The sequence below is a fragment of the Martes martes genome (assembly GCF_963455335.1).
Source record: "Martes martes genome assembly, chromosome: 1".
NCBI classification, from domain to species: Eukaryota; Metazoa; Chordata; class Mammalia; order Carnivora; family Mustelidae; genus Martes; species Martes martes.
Genome location: NC_137888.1, coordinates 195,980,576 through 195,999,684, shown reverse-complemented (window position 1 = coordinate 195,999,684; position 19,109 = coordinate 195,980,576). Strand labels below are relative to the sequence as shown.

Here is a 19,109-nt window from a genome sequence, read left to right as displayed (position 1 = left end):
CCTGGCTTCATGCATGCAGCAGGGGCTGTGGGGATGTTTGGTGGGCGAACTGGTGGGTGGATGAACATATGGCTGGAGGGGTGCCTGGGCAGCAAGCTCCAGAAAATTCAGGGGGTACAAGGGGTCCCAGCTCTTCTGTGGTGTCCTCGGAGCCCCAGTAGGTGAAAAAATGGGCACAGTGTTAAGGATGCTGGGTCTCCCTCTGACCTTGCTATGTCACCCTGGGACAGTCAGCATGCCTGTGATTGGCCAGGAACCCGCTTACTCCAGGAGAAGAAAGTGTCCTCAGAACGGGGAGGTGTTGGTACCTGGGACCCCGGATTCGAGCCTGTGGTTGGGGCCCTGGAGGCCTCTGACCCCGTGCTCCTTGGCCCACAGCTGGTGGTGGCTGGCTTCTCCACGCACGTGGAGATTGCACGAGCGCACGAGATCGCCAACGAGGTACGGCGGGTCAAGAAGCAGCTGAAGGACTGCCAGCAGCTGGCCACGCTCTACAATAACCGGGAGCGCATCTTCGGCTTGCCCGTCACTAATGTAGGCCTCCTCGGGGCACGCCGCCCCCCAAGCCCCACAGCTTGAGGAAGAGCCCGTGGCATTCGTGGCCATATCTGAACCCAGCTCCTGGGAGGGTGGGACTGAGCAGGCGGCAGAGATGAACTCCCTAGCCCCAGCCCTCAGGGCAAGGAGACTGGCTGGAATCAGGCAGGAGGCCTCGCAGAGCTACCCGGAGCCCATGTGCAGTGGGGGAAGGGAGGCCAGGCCAGGGCTCATGGGGGCAGGAGCAGGAACGGCATCCAGGAGCAAGGAATGGGAGAGGACCCGGCCCAAGAAGGAGCAGTGAGCAGAGAGCCTGGGAAGCATTCCCGGACAGCCCTGATTCATCTGTCCCTGCAGTACGACAAACTCTCCCGGATGGTGAAGGAGTTCCAGCCCTACCTGGACCTTTGGACCACGGCCTCTGACTGGCTGCGCTGGTCTGAGAGTTGGATGAATGACCCCCTGTCGGCCATCGATGCCGAGCAGCTGGAGAAGAATGTCATCGAGTCCTTCAAGACCATGCACAAGTGTGTGAAGCAGTTCAAGGACATACCAGGTAGGCAGCCAAGCCAGCCTGTCTCCTGTTTCCTTGCCTGAGCTGGCCGCCTCTCACACCTGCCTGTCCCGCCCGGCAGCCTGCCAGGACGTGGCCTTAGACATCAGGGCCCGCATCGAGGAGTTCAAGCCCTACATCCCGCTGATCCAGGGGCTGCGCAACCCTGGCATGCGGAACCGCCACTGGGAGGTGCTGTCCAATGAGATCAACATTAACGTCAGGCCCAAGGCCAACCTGACCTTCGCTCGCTGCCTTGAGATGAACCTGCAGGACCACATCGAGAGCATCAGCAAGGTGGCTGAGGTGGCTGGCAAGGAGTACGCCATTGAGCAGGTGCGTGGCCTCCAGGAGGCCCACCCAGCCCCAGGGCTTGGGAGGAGGACACTACTGGGCCCCATCCCCGGGGTCATTCCCCAGGCTCAGGGGTTGAGGTGCATTCTGTTCAGTGGGTTAATCATGGATGTAAAGTGCTTGGTGCAACGTTCACCATCCCTGTCATTACTCAGTTACTCCTTTCAAGTACTTCTTGGCCCAGGGAGGAGCTGATAGTATTACCCTCATTTAACAGATGAATAAATTAAGGCTCAGAGAGGTTCAGCAACTGTCCCGGATGACATAGCCAGTAAGGGCTAGAACTGGAACCAGAGCTGCTAACCAGCACCTCAGTTGCCTCCCAGCGTAGGCTTGTATGCTCTTCATGGGCAGCACGTGTTATGAGTACCAGCCAACCTTGAATTCAGACAAGATCCCACGGGGGATTTGGTAACCAGACCACCAGGAAGTATTTGCTGGACAGCCACGGTCATGGCTGGACAGACCCCGCTCTTCCCCGTCCAGTGCTGGTCATACAGTGCATGGGCCAGCTCCTTCCTGGGACCCCGCCTTGACTTGCCCCCCGACACTAGGCACTGGACAAGATGGAGAAGGAGTGGTCAACCATCCTGTTCAACGTGCTGCCATACAAGGAGACAGACACCTATATCCTCAAGAGCCCGGACGAGGCCTCACAGCTGCTTGACGACCACATTGTCATGACGCAGAGCATGTCCTTCTCGCCCTACAAGAAGCCCTTCGAGCAGCGCATCAACTCCTGGGAGAACAAGTTGAAGCTGACCCAGGTGGGACCTCGCTGTCCTCACGTATTCCTCCCCACCCCTCACATAAGCAGCCCTTTAAGGTATCTGGGTGGGGCTTGAAGCGGGGGTGCCTCACCCAGGTCTGCGGGCTCCCCCATCTCTGGCAGGCCCCTCCTGCAGGGCAGAGCGTCTAGTGTGAGGCTCTCCATCTCTGAGATTTGGCTACCAGAGGGAGCGATTCAGGATGTGAGGGTGGGGCCGTGTGTGGTCCAGTGCTGTGGCCGGGGAAGGGCATGAGATGCTCAGTCTTGGGACCACTAGGACCACCAGTCTCAGAAATTTCTGGGCTGGATACCGCAAGGCCCTGAGGCTCCTCAGTGCCGTCAGCTCTGCTATGAGCCTCCCATTTCTCTCTTAAGTGAAGCTGGCACGGGTTGAGGGGGCCTGGGCATTGGGCACTGCCCCTCTTGAGGGCTGTCTGTTGAGCCTTGGAGGACTATCCTGGGGTTGGGCCTACTGGTGTGTTTCTTACAGTCCCTTCCCTGGGGCCTTTCTGGGAGCTGCTGAGGAACCTCCAGTAAAGGCCAGCAGCCAAGTGAGGAGGGCTTATGTGTATGCTCCTTGGATCACCCAGAGATGTCTGACTTGGTCAGCATCATCCCTGGGTCTCCGCCTTGCTCGCACCACCCCTCCCCCTGGAGTTCTATCTCTTCCTGCCATCTCCAAGACTCAGCGTCCATCAGCCCTCACGGACTCCACCTCATCGACCAGCAAGGTGGCCCTTGGTGCCTCTTACAAAGCCCATCACACATGCTGGGCCCTTAATGACTAGGGGCAGAGTTGGCTATTTCGTGGGCTGTGGGCCCCTTAAGCGCGGGGACCACATCCTGCTTCCCTGTTTTTCTGGATGCCCACATGGGCGTAGCCCAGGCCTGGCACGGAACTGGCTGAAGTACACATCTCTCGAGGAAGGGAATGAATGAATGAGTGAATGAATGAATGAATGAGTTTGCACTGATGGGAAAAGGGAGAAATGCATAGAGAGGAGTTTGAAGGAAGAAGGGGAAAGCGGCTGGTTTTGGAGGTGTCTTGCTCTTGGACTGAGGTTCAGAGAGTATTTTAGGGATCTCGAGCTCAAATCCCAGTACACCCCAGAGACTCCTGGGGTCATGAACCCAAAAGTCCTCCCAGGAAAGAGGACTGGTTTGGTCTCCATGCACTGGGCTCTTTCCTCTGTGACTGCAGCACTTGCCGGTGTGAGGGTGGTTCTCTCATAGGGAAGAGCGGCAACCCTGGGTCTGTTGGATGCTTGGGGGTCCTGGGGGCACTCGGGGCTTCTCTGGAAGCCAGGGTCTCTGTGTACCCTTGGGTCCCTGGAGCAGTGGCTGGCAGGGTCACCTGGAAATCCCCCCCCGTGGACGCTGGCTCTGATGTCCAGGGCTCTGCCCAGCACTCTGTGGTCTGGTGAGATCTCCAGGTCAGCAGGGACAGGACCTAATGTGGACCCCAGGAACTGACGGTCCATGCCCTGCCCAGGAGGTGCTGGAGGAGTGGCTGAACTGTCAGCGGGCCTGGCTCTACTTGGAGCCCATCTTCAGCTCGGAGGACATCAATCGGCAGTTGCCTGTGGAGAGCAAGCGCTACCAGACGATGGAGCGGATCTGGAGGAAGATCATGAAGAACGCCTACGAGAACCGTGAGGCGAGCTCACGTGGGGCCGGGAGGGGGCAGCAGGGACCGCTGAGGCCCCCGGTCACATTGTTGGCAGCCTCCTGGTCTCTCTCCTCTCTGAACAAGCAAGACTGAAGTACAAGTCTGAGGCCTGTGTCCCTTTGAGGGGACTCCCCAGTCTTGAGAGATATTCCTCAGAAACACGGTAGTCGGTTTTCCCCTTGAAGATTTGCAGTCTCCATTAGGATTTTTTTTAAAAAAGATTTTATTTATTTATTCGAAAGAGAGAGCAAGGAGGGGAGGAGAGAGGGAGAGGGATAAGCAGACTCTGCACTGAGCATGGAGCCTGACACGGGACTCGGTCTCACAAGCCTGAGATTGTGACCTGAACTGAAACCAAGAGTCTGACGCTTAACCAACTGAGCCACCCAGGTGTCCCTACATTATTAGGATGTTAGGGATCGTACTTATTTATTTTATTATATATATAGAGTGTGTTGCGGGAGGGACAGAGGGAAAAGGGAAAAGAGAATCTGAAGCAGACTCCATGCTGGGCGTCAACCCTGAAGCAGGGCTTGATCCCAGGACCCTGAAATCGTGACCTGAGCCGAAACCAAGAGTTAGACATTCAGTTGACTGAGCCATCCAGGTACCCCTACATTAGGATTTGAAAGGCTCTGACAAGTCCCACGACAAATAAAATTCCTTGGCTTTGTTTAACCCTAGTTTTTTTTTTTAATCTTATTTATTTATTAGAGAGAAAGAGGGAACATGAGCAGGGGGAAGGGACAGAGGGAGAGTGAAAAGCAGGCTTCCCACTGAGCAGGGAGCCTGACACAGGGCTCCATCTCAGGACCCCAGAATCATGACCTGAGCCAAAGGCAGACGCTTAACTGACTAAACCACCCTGGTGCCCCTAATCCTAGTATTTTTTTTTTTTTTTTTTACCATAGACTATTTTCTGGATTGACAGGGGTGATGGATGTGGGCCCTGGCTCAGGGCCGTTTTCCTGCCCTCTCTCCTTCCCAGATCCTCCTGGGGTATCTGGGCAGCTTGGGTGCACTCTGAGCCCACCTCGCTGCCTCCCAGTATGACCGTGCTCACTTCCACTCTCTGGCCTGGACCGTGCAGGTAATCAGTGTGTGCTCTGACCAGAGGCTGCTGGAGAGCCTGCGGGACTGCAACAAGCTGCTGGACATGGTGCAGAAGGGCCTCAGCGACTACTTGGAGACCAAGCGGGGCGCCTTCCCCAGGTGAGCACCACCTGGCTCATGCCCACTGTCGGTGCCTGCCCGTGGGGCTGGGGCATGAGGGTGCCTGACCCACTCCTTCACCCCTCCCTGTGCCCCTGGCAGATTCTACTTCCTGTCAGACGATGAACTACTCGAGATTCTGTCCCAGACAAAGGACCCCACAGCCGTGCAGCCCCACCTGCGCAAGTGCTTCGAGAACATTGCCCGGGTGGGTAACAGGGCCTGGGGTTCAGGTCTGGGAGCTCTGGGGCTCCCCTCCTTCCCAGGGAGGAGAGCTCTTTTCTGGCCCCAAGTCCTTTTAGCAGGAGCTGAGGTGGCCCGTGAGGTTCCTGGCCCTTGGAGACAGCCGGGGCCTGTGGGAGGAAGGGCACCTGTAGAACCCCCACCCAGCTCCATTGTGTCCTGAGGTGCCGGCTGGGCCGAGAACCCCAGGAAGCCGGGAAGTGGAGGTTCCTGAATCACCTCATCCTCTCTTCATCTACAAGGAAGGCCACACAGACCTGTGGGGGAAGGGGACAGGCAGGGCAGGCTTAGCCTCCTTCCCCAAGTGGGCTGGGCCACAGCTGTGGACAAGGCAGACCCCACATGCAGTTGGGGGACACAGTGGAGAGGGCAGGGCCAGCCCCGGGGCTGGGGCAGACGGGGCCTCTGGGCACACAGGGGGTAAGGCCGCTCTCGCTCCTCCCCTGCCCGCAGCTGCAATTCCAGAAGGACCTGGAGATCACACACATGTACTCGGCCGAGGGTGAAGAGGTGCAGCTGTCCTTCTCCATCTACCCGTCCAGCAACGTGGAGGACTGGCTGCGGGAGGTGGAGCGCAGCATGAGGGCCAGCGTGCGGGACATCATCGAGAGAGCCATCAAGGCCTACCCCACGGTGAGCCATGCCACCTGTCCCAGCACAGCCTCGGTGACCCCCTGCTCCCTCACAGGGTCGCCTGCCCGCCTGCCTGCCTGTCTCATCCTTGGGCTCTGCCTTGACCCCTGGTGCTCTTAGTCAGCCGGGGGTTCTCTGGGGGCAGGTGGTCCCTGGGGCTGCTGGAGGAGGAATCTGAAAATGGTCCAAAAACTGAGACGTGCCCCTGGAGTAACCGGCTACTGTGGTTGTGTTTTATGCACTTGCTGTGAGCCTGGCCTGGCCCAGGGCCTCCCCCACATCACCTCTCTCAGTCCATGGTCATGGACTGAGTCCATGCTGAGTTCACGTACGCAGCTCCCTGTGGGTTAGTTCAGAGACGTTTTCTGCCCAAAGGTGTGTGATTTCAAAGTGGCAGACAGGATTTGAACCCAGGACTGTGTTCCCCGATCCTAGGCTCCCATGCCTCCGCTTCAAGGTCTCCTCTGCTGAGGAAGTGAGGGCTCGGCCCCAATCCAAGAAGCCTAGAGCTTAATGGCTTCTCTGCTTCTGAGGTGGAATTCACTACTTGGGCCCAGAAACACAGACAAAGTTTAAGCAAAAAAGAATGCACAGGCAGGGCTAGCCGCCCCTGGCTCAGCCCTACCTGTTATCTTTCTAGATGCCCAGGACCCAGTGGGTTCTAAAGTGGCCTGGCCAGGTGACCATCGCCGGGTGCCAGACCTACTGGACCATGGAGGTGGCAGAGGCGCTGAAGGCCGGGTACCTCAGTGACCAGCTGTTCCCCAAGCTGGCCCGGCAGGTGGGAACCCAGGGAGTCTCCTTCTGCTCCCCCCAGCCACCCCACACCCTGGGAGAACCTGCTTCCTCTGGGGGGCTTCCCTATGTTGATCCTGGAAGGGGCTTGGACTTAGAGCCAAAGAGCAATAGGTCAGACACTCCTGAAGTGAGTGTCTCACAACCTGCCACCCATGAGAGGGTCTGGTGGTCTGAGGAGAGCTCTGAGGCCAGGCAGGTGCCCCTCTGCCAGTGGTCAGTGAGGGAGCCACACGCTGGGCCCTCCGGCACTGTCTGGTGGGCTGTCTCTGCTCTGTGCCGTCGGCTCCTCACCACGCTCCTTCCTCGAGCTCCTTGCCAGGCTCCAGCTCCTGGACCCTGAAGGCTTCCAGGTCTCCGCATGCTACAGACGCCATGCGTGTGCCTCCGGTTTTATTTGGTTTCCTGCCAGACTTCCCATGTGGCCAGTGCCCTGCTTGCCCTCCCCCTGCCTCGTCCTGTGCCCCATTCCCATCCTAGACCACCAGCTGCTCCCAGGACAGAGAGATTGTTCCTGGGAGAAGCACACCATCTGTGCACGGGAGAGGAAGCCTACCCAGCTCGACCACACCAATATCTGACAATATCCCCCCACGCCTACAGCTCAGTGACCTGGTGGCCCTGGTGCGGGGGAAGCTGTCCCGCATGCAGCGGGCTGTGCTGTCAGCACTAATTGTCATTGAGGTCCATGCCAAGGATGTGGTGAGCAAGCTGATTCAGGAGAACATAGTCAGCGTGAACGACTTCGAGTGGATTTCGCAGCTGAGGTGAGGATGCAGGGGCCCCTGGCCTGGTCCCGTCTAAGGCCAGCGCAGGGTGGAGAGTCAGTCTCCAGTAGGCCCTGGGACAAGCTGGGTGGGGCACCTTGCTGCCTTCCTTCCCTACCTCTCCTGGGCCACATGCCCTACCCAGCGGCCTGTGGTCCGCGTGGTCTGGGAACCTATCTCCCTGCAATGCCAGGTACTACTGGACAAATAACCTGTATATCCGGGCTGTGAATGCTGAGTTCACGTACGGCTATGAGTACCTGGGCAACAGTGGGAGGCTTGTGATCACGCCCCTGACCGACCGGTGAGCCTCCTTCTCCCCACGTATGCTCCTACTCTGGTGCCTTCCCTCCAGCTCTGACTGGCCCGAGAGTCTGGGGGCCACAAAGCCCAGGGAGTCCATGCTGGGCCAGTCCATTAAAACAATTCAGGGTGAGGAGCACGGGCTTCAGGTTCAAAGCCAGTTCTGACCCTCTGCTGGGCGACCTGGGACAGCTGACTCACCCCTCTGTGCCCCAGTCTCTCCTGCAGCCTCCTCAGGGTGGTTATGAGAATTTCATGAGCCGAGGTGTAAAGCTTTTAAGCACACATGTAGTACTCTGGAAGCATCTAGAGGGTATGAGCTTTACTGATTTCATCAGTCACAGCCGCCTTTCAGGGTACCAGAGGAATTGGCTTGGGGGAAAGAACAGGCAACCCCTTTATAAAGTGAACCACTCCCTAAGTCTCCAGGAACCCTGAGGAAGGAGCGTGGTCCCTGCTTACCTCTCGCTCCTGCAGGTGCTACCTGACTCTGACCGGGGCTCTGCACCTCAAGTTTGGGGGAGCCCCAGCTGGCCCGGCTGGCACAGGGAAGACTGAGACCACCAAAGACCTGGGCAAGGCCTTGGCCATCCAGACTGTGGTGTTCAACTGCTCTGACCAGCTCGACTTCATGGCCATGGGCAAGTTCTTCAAGGGCCTGGCCAGGTGAGGGTGTCCATGAGGGTGGCATGGGGCAGGGCAGGAAGGCTGACGCTGCCTGAGAGGAGCCTCCTAGGATGGTGGAGGGGACAGGATGAAATAATAGGAATCAAAGGGTCAGCCCCTGGTGGGCACTGAGGTGGGGGGGGTGGGGGTGGGATTATGACTGAGCTGGCCAAGATGGCCATTGGAGGCTTCCTCCCAGCAGAGTCACAGGGGGCCCTTGGAGGTGTCAGGTGGGCTCAGAACTCCTATCCCCGCGTTGTCCTTACCACACTTAGTGCCGGGGCCTGGGCCTGCTTCGACGAGTTCAACCGCATCGATATTGAGGTGCTCTCGGTGGTGGCACAGCAGATCACCACCATTCAGAAGGCTCAGCAACAGCGAGTGAGCATCACTTCAGCTGTCCCCAGCACGCCCATGCTGCCACAGGCTCCCCATACCGGCAGCATCAAAAGCTAGGCATTCAGGTCTTCCCTGAGCCCAACCTCTTTTGGCTCGCAGCGGATGGGGCAGCCATCCGAATGGGACATTTGTAGCCAGTCAGGGAGCCCCACATGCCTGCCCCACTCTGGGGGCAACTTTCAGGCCAGGCTGTGGTGGATAAAGGGATCCCTCCCACATTCTGACCCTTATGGAAAGCCCCAACCTACTATCCTTCCTCTAGCATTGTTCAGAGTGACTAGAGGTCTCCTCCTGGCGACCAGAGCTGGGAGGCTGGCAGGAGCCCGACCCCACCCCAGTAGGGCTCTGGATCCTAGTCAGAGCTGAGCTTGCCCAAGTATAGGAGAACCAGTGTCAGGAATTGGGGGTGGGGTGGGGGTAGCAGGAGTTGTGTGAAGACCTCAGGGAGCCAGGACTTTGGAGGCCTCCAGTGCCCACCAGGACCCAAGGTCTTAGGCCAGATCCTGAGAGAGGAGCCCACCCTCTCTCCTGGGCTGAGCGGCTATAGCCAGGACAGGGCATCCACAGGGACAAGGGGGCCCATCCAGAGAGGAGGCGGGGTGAGCCAACCCCTTCCCCCTGTAGGTGGAACGCTTCATGTTTGAAGGCGTCGAGATCCCACTTGTGCCATCCTGCGCTGTGTTTATCACCATGAACCCAGGCTACGCCGGCCGCACGGAGCTGCCTGATAACTTGAAGGCGAGTGCTGGCATAGGGCAGCCCAAGAGGCTTCCCAGGGTACAGGAAAGCATGGGGCTGTGGCCTTAGACTGCTGGAACGCTATGCAAGGGCTCTCCGGGGCAACCCTCCTGACCGGGGTTCTTGAGACCCACCCCCCAGCCATGAAGAGGAGGCCCCAGGCTTGTCCTCAGGCTTGGGAGAAGTCAGGGGACGGGTTCAGGTCAACACAAAGGACCAAGGACCCGTTTCTAATGGCAGAGCCGTCCAGCCATGGGGGAGGATAAGCGGACTCGGCTATGGCAGCTGAGGTGCAGAGGGGATCCAAGCATCTGTGGGGCAGGAGGGCAGCGAGCCTGCCTTGCGGGGACTGAGGACCACCGAGCACCGAGAGGTCCAGCGAGTGGGTGGGGCTCTGGGAAGGGAGGCCTGCCTCTCTGTTCACACGTCACACGGGCGCCCCGTGCCCCAGGCGCTCTTCCGGCCGGTGGCCATGATGGTTCCGGATTATGCCATGATCGCAGAGATCTCCCTCTACTCCTTCGGCTTCAGCGAGGCCAGTGTACTGGCCAAGAAGATCACAACCACCTTCAAGCTGTCTTCTGAGCAGCTCAGCTCGCAGGTAAGGCCCTGCCCTCACCAGGTTACAGAGTGTGAGAGCCGCCGCCTGCCCTCCGTGTGTCCCATAACACAGGAATTACATCCCCACTTCTCAGCTGAGGGCTAGTTGGCTCAAGCATTAGGAAACTGAGAGCCACACAACCCAAGGCTGAGGAGCAAGTACGCCGGGTCTTATGGGACTATAGAGCAGGATAGCAGCCCCCTGGCACCATGGCCTTCCACTCAGTGTGCTGAGCCCAGCTTCCGGGGGCACCAGCCATTGGCACTGACCCCAGCCCTGCTGGCTAAGCTTCCCTGTTTGGCTCCCTTCTCAGGCAGTCCCCCCTCTGCGGTGGCACAGATGAGCCAGCTCTGGGCTTACACGCTACCAGCTTAGTTCCTCTTTCTTCATAGTTCTAGAAAAAGTCATCCTAATGGGCCTTCTCTGGGTGACCTGCTCCTACATGAACACCAATCACTGTGGCCAGGAGGGATCCAGGCTGACTTTGGCCCGCTGGGGCTCCCCAAGCCCCCAGGCTGGAGGAGATGTGGTCTGTTACTGGGAGAAACAGCAGCTGCCCACACAGCACAGCCTGGATGCCCACACCTCCACACGCCTTCTTTCTCACCATCCACTTTCAAAAATGCTGCCTTCCCTGTTAACTGTACCCACATGGTTCTGGAAATGCAGAACCTTAAGTGGCAAGACTAGCCCAGTCACTTCATCTACTTCATCCTGCTCCAAGTCCAAGACTTCTGGGAAATAGGCTGGTCAGGTCCAGATGTAGCTCTCATGGTCTGGCCCCATAGGGGGAAAATGATAAAAAATTTAACCATTTTCAACACATCTGCTATGTCATGGAAACAGAACCAGCAACAAAGAAGGGAAAAGCTACAGTGGTGTGGCCGAAAGATGTTAAGAGAGAATGTTAGAAGGAAGCTCAAAGGCCCTTGGGGCCAACCCAGCTGTGGCACCCATGGGAACTCCTTCTGTCTTGTTTTGAAAAAACTCAAGTACATTCCTGCCCCTGGTGCAGTGCTGGGACCACAGGACTCTGCCAGTGTCAGACCCACGTAGAGTCCTCACCCTCAGGGGCCAAGAGTCAAGCAGAAGCAGGCAGGGGCTGCAGACGAGGGAGGCCGGAGAAGGGAGAGAACCCCTGGGATGGTAAGGGAAGTGCCAGAGGCCTACAGTCGAGGGCACCTGGCTCAGGCTGGGGCTTGCAGGGGGTGTGACCTTGCAACTTCCAGCTGAGTGAGGGCCAGGTACCAGGGGGGGAGGCAGAGTGTGCCAGGCAGCCCCCCCAAGGCATAGGGCCCACCTGCTCCTCCTGTGCGACGATGACAGGATCACTATGACTTTGGGATGAGAGCTGTGAAGACTGTGATCTCAGCTGCGGGGAACCTCAAGCGAGAAAACCCCAGCATGGATGAGGTGAGCTCTGTCCAGAGGAGTGCAGGGATCTGGGCTGTGGGAGGCCTCCAGAGGGAGCGGAGGCATGTCTGACCCAGGTCCCCTGAAGGCTCCCCCGGCTCTGCTGCAGGAGCTGATATGCCTCCGGGCCATCCGAGACGTGAATGTGCCCAAGTTCCTGCAGGAGGACCTCAAGCTCTTCTCCGGGATCGTATTGGACCTGTTCCCCACTGTCAAGGAGGAGGAGACTGACTATGGCATCCTGGACAAGGCCATTCGCCAGGCCTGTGAGAACAGCAACCTTAAGGATGTGGACGGTGAGCTGCTGGCCTCTGCCCCCGCTGTCCCGGAGTGGCCTCCCCGGGATCCAGGGCAGGGGTGCAGAGATGGGGCAGTGCTGCCCCAGGGTCACTCCCACCTGGCCGAGTGTATGGCAGGCTGGGGCTCTCGCTGAGCAGTCCCCGGAATAAGGCAGGTGACCGATGTCTAGGAGAAAGTCCTCTTGCCCACTCATGCCTGTGTCACTTGACGTGGGAGTTTTCCCACACCAACCAGTTCTCCCACACCAGTTCTCCACTGGCTGTCCCACAATTCAGCTCAGTTCTAGCACTAACCAGAAGCACAAGTCACAAGCAGTCACAAGTAGTGGGTCCCCACGTTACCCACAACACTTCAACAGCTTGGCTACTGATTGGAGGTTCCCACTACCTCCTCCTTAGGTTTGGTCATTCGCTAGAACAGCTCACAGAACTCAAGGAAACACATTTGCTACTTATTATGTAATAAAGGATATGAGAAAGGATACAGATGAACAGCCAGATGAAGAGATACGTGGGCTGAGGTCTGCTCCTCCCAGCACATGGATGCGTTCATCTACCGGGAAGCTCTCCAAACCCCATTCTTGGGGGGTATGGAGCCTTTGTCATATAGGCATGATAAGTTATTATTACTATCAATTATTATCCACTTCCAGCCCCTCTCCCCCCTCTGGAGAATGGAGGACTGAGCCTGACAATTCTAAGCATCTAACCATGGTTTGGTCTTCCTGGTGACCAGCCTGCTCCCAGAAGCCTGCCACCAAGAAGTGCCTCATTAGAACAAAGGACATTCCTAGCACTCAGGAAATGACAAAGGAACTCTGTGTCAGGAACCAGGGTCAAAGTGTTAGAAAAGAAGATTGTCCTAGCATTCTCTTTACAATGGTTTGAGGAGCTCTGCATCAGGAACCAGGGGCAGAGACCAACGTTCATTTTGCTGATTACTTTTCATTGGGGAAGCAGATCCTATCACCGCCCCGAGACCCCCTACTTAGCCCCCCTCCTCTTGTGGGGAGCAGTCACAGGACTCAGGCCCCTCTTGGGCCTTGCTCCTCCCCGACAGAGGCTGTCCTTTACCCCATCCTTACCTGCCCAGGGAAGCAGTGGGGTTTGATGCCATCACTGGGGGGAATGGTGAGCCCTGCCCCACGACACCCAATGCACACTGTCCTCTTTTGGAACAAAGCTTGTTGCTCCCATCTTGGACTTGCCCACACTCCTCCTGGAATACACCAGGAGGTCACTGGAATAAGCCCAGGTGTCACCGGGCTAAGGAGCGTTTGGGCCTTTCTTGAACTAGCCTGTTACAAGGGCCACCACACAGATGGAAGAACCCTGGGGGATGGCACCCTCAGTCTCCCTCTGACCCTAATCCTCTTCCCTGATAGAAGGTAGGGGTCTCAATGCAGTCACTGCGTGGCTGGTCTCTGGTCTCATTGTCCCTAGCCTAGAGGACCTTTCCTCTCTTCCAGGACCCTCCCTGCCAACCCTTTGTGCAGTGGGGGGATGTTCCTCCAGGAAGTCACACCTGGCCATGTGGCCACCCTGGCTATACGGGGTGCTCCTCTGGGGCCTGATGTGTTCAGGCTGCAGGGTCTGCCCCCAAGCCCTCCCCTGTCCTTCATTCCCCATTGAACTCTGAGGCCACTTCCTGCCCACCAGGTCCCAGCGGGGTTGTTGATTGAAGCCTCAAAATCTCTCCCTCATGGCCTTGGGTCCGCTTAGCTATCACTGGGTAACTGGACCTTGTCCCATTAACAGGGCCTCCCAGACATGCAGGGCCACAGCTCCCCCTGCCACCTCCCCAATACACTCTTGGGCCAAAGTGAGACGCTCAGTCCCTACCTGTGTGGGACTGGTGCTCTGCCTACAATGGGCAGCCAGCCCTACAGCTCTGGTCTTGATCAGTCGCAGCTGCTGATGCCCCGATTCTGTCCCTGGGGTTTTGCCATGTATCAGCCGCCATTTCCTCAGGGCAGTGCTTTCTGTAGGCCTGGCAGAGGATTTGGGGGCTGGAGTTGCTTGTGGGGCTTGTGACACTGAGCAGGCCCATGCCAGCTGGACACCTGACCAACAGGTTTTAGGGAGTCAATCATGGTGGAAATCATGGCCACCATTAGCAGAGTGCCTCCTCTGTGCCCGTCCCTGTGCTCAGGGCTTCACCTGCCCCCCAGGTATATCGCCAGCTGCATTTTCTAGATGAGGAGACTGAGGCTCAGGGTGACCCACCTGAGGTCGCACGGCAAGCTAGTGGCAGAGCCAGGACCTGAGCCCATGCTCTGCGCCCTGAGCACCACTGCCATGTCCCTCTAGGCTTCCTGACCAAGTGTATCCAGCTCTATGAGACCACGGTGGTGCGGCACGGCCTCATGCTCGTCGGGCCCACAGGTTCTGGCAAGAGCAATGTAAGTGGAGCCAAGCCAGGCAATTCACGACCCAGATAGTGACCCGGGCGGGGGTGGTGGTGTGTGGGTTGGGTTCTCGGCTGTGGCCTCTAGAATACCCTGTCTGCCCTCTGTGGCCTGTAGCCCACTGCAGCCCTGTGCTCTGGGGAGCCAGGAGGCTCACCCTTGGGCGGCTATCTCCCCAGTGTTACAGAGTCTTGGCAGCAGCCATGACGTCGCTGAAAGGACAGCCGTCCATCAGTGGCGGAACATATGAGGCCGTCAGCTACTATGTGCTGAACCCCAAGTCCATCACAATGGGCCAGCTGTATGGAGAATTTGACCTGCTTACCCATGAGTGGTGAGTGGTCCCAACCTCTCTCCAGGAACCACCCTGAGCCCAGACCTCTGCGGGCTGTGAGCTATGGGCCTCCCTCCCCTAGTCCATTGGGAGCTCAGGAGCTCAGGCTCTGGAGTCCAAATGCCTGGGACTCTACTCACCACTGCACTTCCTTGCTGAGTGACCTTCCTCCCTCCCTGGCCTTGGTGCTGTCATCTGCAAAGTGGGCATAACAATGGCACCATGGTTCCGGGAAAGAGAAAATGAGCTTGACCTAGGGAAGATGTCTAAACAGTATGACACATGCCAAATTCTCAGTAAAGATTGCCTGCTGTCATGGCTAGAAGTCCCTCTCAGGTCCCCCACCCCCACACAGACATGTGCATGTCAAGGGAAGTGCTCTGAGCTGGAGAAGAGCAACTAGGGGGAGACCCTCCAAACGTCAGCATGTGGGAGGCTTTTCTCTGGGGTCATTCTGTTTCTCTCAGGAAGTCTCCAGTCTCTGCGGAGGGTTCTGCTTGGCTCCAGGGTTCTGGAAACCCAGGGGGGTGTGGGCACTGGAGTGGGACAGTCACCCATCTTTCCAAACATGACTCTGGCCTGCTTCCCCGCTCAGGTCTCATCCACACCCACTCCAGGCTCTTGCGTGGGTAGCTGGGGGGCCTGGGGATCAGACCAGAAAGATGTCCCCCTACCCACCACTTTCCCAGGCTTTTGGTGCCTCTGAAGCGTGAGCCTTCCTGGGTTATGTGGCAGGACCTGGATACCTCTCACGACCCATCCCTTGCCTTCCTGCAAGGTCATTTTCCCCATCTCCTTTTCCTCCCATCTCCCAGAACTGGATGGACCTCCATTTCTACTGGTGCCTCCTCCCCCATTTCCTTCTTTTCCCCAGGATACCCTCTTTTATCTTCCTTTAATATACTTTAGTGATGATTCATCAGAGAAGGAATATAAATGCACATTTTTATAACCCCAGGCTACACCGAAAAGTCCCATTTTCCCCATTGTTGTTTTTAAATGAATGAAGATATTAAAGAGAAAGACCCCCGCAGAGCAGGGCCAGACCGGCGGCCAGGTTTCCCTGGGTGCCATCTGGGTTTGCTGCCCCATGTCCCTCCTCCTGGTGGCTGCAGGACAGATGGGATTTTCCCCTCCCTCATCCGGGCGGGGGCCATCGCCTCCAACACCAACAAGAAATGGTACATGTTTGACGGGCCGGTGGACGCCGTCTGGATAGAGAACATGAACACGGTGCTGGACGACAACAAGAAACTTTGCCTCAGTTCCGGGGAGATCATCAAGCTCACCGAGGTACACTTGCCTGTCTGCCTTCCCAGCTCTCCTTGGCAGCTGAGTGGCCCCGAGGGCCACAGTATGCCGGCCAGGCTCATCCCTCTCCCTCTCAGGGCCATGGCTGCCTCCCAGGGCATCCCCAAGCTCCCACGCCTCAGCCGTGTCGGGGGCAGCTGCCCCGGGCCGCCCTTCTGCAGCCCACATTCTGGGATGAGTTGGGCCTCAGTCTGGGATGACCACCCACTGCTCTCCACTGACTCTGCCTTGTGCCTCCTGAGCCCACTTGTAGCCATGTGGGCCGGTCTGGGTCAGACATCCTAGCAACATGCCAGGAGTCTGGAGACAGGCGGTACACACCCGGCCCCAGGGCCACCTGCCTGGTATGTGAGGTGCTGTCACTTGGTGTTAGAGCAGTTTGTGATAGCCATGTGGAGCTGATCCCTTGAGCCCTCCTGAGAGCTCCCGGAAGTTCTGGAGCATGGCCCACAGCTCTTCTCACATTGTTCTGGAGCTCCAGGGACCCCAGAATGCCCTGGTCCTAGGCTGGCCAGAGAGCAGTCAGGAAGCTTCTGACTTTGGTTCTCATCACAGCCCCAGGGAGAGCTGTGTTATCAGCTGAGGACCGAGGGTACCTGAGGCCCCTCCACGGCCTGCCCCACAGCCTGCCCGCAGTTACAGGATGGTCACCCCCCTCCCAGCGGTTCTGCAGCCCTTTTCCCGGCCCTAGGAACTGGCAGCCGGCCCACTCACACAGTTCCTCTCCGTGCCAGGCAATGACCATGATGTTCGAGGTGCAGGACCTGGCCGTGGCCTCCCCAGCCACAGTGTCCCGCTGTGGCATGGTGTACCTGGAACCCAGCATCCTGGGGCTCATGCCTTTTGTCGAGTGCTGGCTAAGGAGGCTCCCTGCCTTATTCAAGCCCTATGAGGACCGGTTCAAGTTTCTCTTCATCCGCTTCCTGGAGGTGAGTGAGGCCACCATGTGCCCAGCCCAGGTGGGGCAGTGGGGCGCTGTGGCCACCACCACAAGAGCCAGGTGCTCGTCCCCTGTAGGGATCCATCACATTCATTCGGCACTCGGTAAGGGAGGTGATCACCTCAACCAACAGCAACTTGACCCTGAGTCTCCTCAAGCTGCTAGACTGCTTCTTCAAGCCCTTCCTGCCAAAAGAGGTACAGCTCTGAGCAAGGGGGGCCGGGGCCCTGCTCCTTCCTATCCCTGCTCCCTGTGCTGGGGCACCCGAGGGCACTGAGCCCCAAGCCCAGCTTTCTGGAAGAGCGATTCAGATTGGCTCACATGGGTCATGGGGTGACCCCAACCTGTCTGCTGCAGACACACTAGACCACGCAGCAGAGGCCCAAAGATGCCCCCCAACCCCACTTCCTTGGGCTGCTCAGCACTGTTCTGGCCTGGGCCTGATGCGGTCCCCACTGTCCCCAGGGCCTCAGGAAGATACCCCCAGAAAAGCTGAGTCGCATCCCAGAGCTGATCGAGCCCTGGTTCATCTTCTCCCTGATCTGGAGTGTGGGCGCCACAGGGGACAGCGCCAGCCGCATCAGCTTCAGCCACTGGCTCAGGATCAAGATGAAGATAGAAAACGTGAGAGGCAGCAGCCCCCAGGCTGGGCTCCCAGGTCCCAGAACGCTGGGGGTTCTGGGGCCGTCCATGGGGCCCAGGCCCCCAGGGACAGGCAGCCACACAAACTCCCAGGCCTCACAGCCTGGTTTTCCTCTGGTCCCTCGCAGCTGACCCTGCACTTCCCGGAGGAGGGACTAGTGTTCGATTATAGGCTGGAGGATGCAGGCATCAGCAGCTCCAAGGACGATGAGGATGAGGATGAGGAGGGCAAGCAGGTGAACGCAGGCCTGTGCCGAGGGGGCAAGCCCAGGAGGGCCCTCTGGGTGGTGGCTGTCCTCCTTGATGAATAAGGACTACGGAGAGGAGCCCATCCTGATGGGCTCAGGTGGGGGTTATATACATTGTCTAGTGGATCCTCACAGACCCACAGTGTGGTTATGATTGTGCCCAATTACCAGATAAGGAAACTGAGGCTCAGAGCAGCCACACCCAGCTAGTGGGCGGCAGAGCTGGACTTGAACATGGGACTGGGAGATGTTGGCCTTCCTCCCTTCCTGACCATAAGCATTGCCTCCTCCATGTTGATGCTGAGCCCAGGGATGGCTGCCGCAGTTCTACTTAAAAGTCCCATTTTCCTAGGGGCTCTGTGCCCTTAGGCTGAACAGCAAGCCCTCCTGGCCTGCCGTGGTGTCCCATCCCTCCTATGGGCCAGCGAAGGCTCCGGGAGTCTACTGTGCTTCCAGGGTCAGGACCCCAGCCCAGGACAAGGAGGGGGCAGGGAGGTGTCTACAGGGACAGCCACTACGTGTGCTCCTGCTGGGGGTCGCACAGAGCACATTTGAGTCTAATGGTTAGAACTGTCCCCAGTATAACCTGTGGTTTGACCCTAGCGAGCCCCCTCATCAAGAAAGGTCTGCAAGCTGGGTCAAGGCTATGGGGGAAAGAATTCATGCATGCAGGGATGGTGGGGGCAGCCAGGCTGCAGCATCTCTCTGTATCTCAATGATGCCAACACCTGTGGTTCTGGCCCCCACACCCTTGGGTACCCCGAAACTAAACAGCAAAGGCCTTTGACTGCTGGGCTGTCCAGCTGCCACAACATCTCCCTGACGTCGAGACCTCACAGTCCCTAGGAAGCCCCCCTACTCCCAGTGGCTTGTTCTAGGATTCCCCACCCTGAGCAGAGAGGGGGGCACAGGGCTTCCTGCTTCAGTCCCAAGCTGCCCCTCGCCTGGGCTCTCTTGCCATGGCCTAGCAGTGCATTCCCTCATCCTCCTGGTGTGCTTGGCCAGAGCGGGTGAGGCCAGGTTCCAGACCCAACCCGGAGTGGCCTGTGCTTGCAGGTGGCCTGGGTGAAGTGGATGGACTCCTCGACTCCATTCACCATGATGCCAGATACCAGCTACTGCAGCATCATCGTGCCTACCATGGACACGGTGCAGATGTCCTACCTGCTGGACATGCTCCTCACCAACCACAAGCCCGTGAGCGCCCCTGCCGTGCCCTGCTCCTACCACACCCAGGCCCAAGTCGGGAGGTGGCTGGCCTCTCACATGGACAGC

The 19,109-nt window shown here is 58.2% G+C and overlaps 1 protein-coding gene across 1 annotated transcript in view; it reads left to right on the top strand.

The window, feature by feature from the left end:
• Window positions 1-19,109, top strand: part of DNAH1 (dynein axonemal heavy chain 1) — a gene marked incomplete at both ends in the record, with an annotated part of 71,924 nt that overhangs the window by 29,430 nt on the left and 23,385 nt on the right. The window contains 25 exons of the mRNA XM_080816185.1: window positions 379-534; window positions 895-1,093; window positions 1,173-1,426; window positions 1,999-2,211; window positions 3,706-3,870; window positions 4,973-5,094; window positions 5,197-5,302; window positions 5,791-5,970; window positions 6,611-6,751; window positions 7,369-7,532; window positions 7,726-7,836; window positions 8,313-8,501; window positions 8,777-8,882; window positions 9,525-9,638; window positions 10,090-10,239; window positions 11,566-11,652; window positions 11,762-11,948; window positions 14,262-14,353; window positions 14,539-14,693; window positions 15,809-15,986; window positions 16,739-16,933; window positions 17,022-17,141; window positions 17,410-17,568; window positions 17,715-17,822; window positions 18,891-19,031. Of these exons, the coding sequence (XP_080672311.1) occupies window positions 379-534; window positions 895-1,093; window positions 1,173-1,426; window positions 1,999-2,211; window positions 3,706-3,870; window positions 4,973-5,094; window positions 5,197-5,302; window positions 5,791-5,970; window positions 6,611-6,751; window positions 7,369-7,532; window positions 7,726-7,836; window positions 8,313-8,501; window positions 8,777-8,882; window positions 9,525-9,638; window positions 10,090-10,239; window positions 11,566-11,652; window positions 11,762-11,948; window positions 14,262-14,353; window positions 14,539-14,693; window positions 15,809-15,986; window positions 16,739-16,933; window positions 17,022-17,141; window positions 17,410-17,568; window positions 17,715-17,822; window positions 18,891-19,031 (3,792 nt within the window). The remainder of the gene's footprint in view (window positions 1-378; window positions 535-894; window positions 1,094-1,172; window positions 1,427-1,998; window positions 2,212-3,705; window positions 3,871-4,972; window positions 5,095-5,196; window positions 5,303-5,790; window positions 5,971-6,610; window positions 6,752-7,368; window positions 7,533-7,725; window positions 7,837-8,312; window positions 8,502-8,776; window positions 8,883-9,524; window positions 9,639-10,089; window positions 10,240-11,565; window positions 11,653-11,761; window positions 11,949-14,261; window positions 14,354-14,538; window positions 14,694-15,808; window positions 15,987-16,738; window positions 16,934-17,021; window positions 17,142-17,409; window positions 17,569-17,714; window positions 17,823-18,890; window positions 19,032-19,109) is intronic.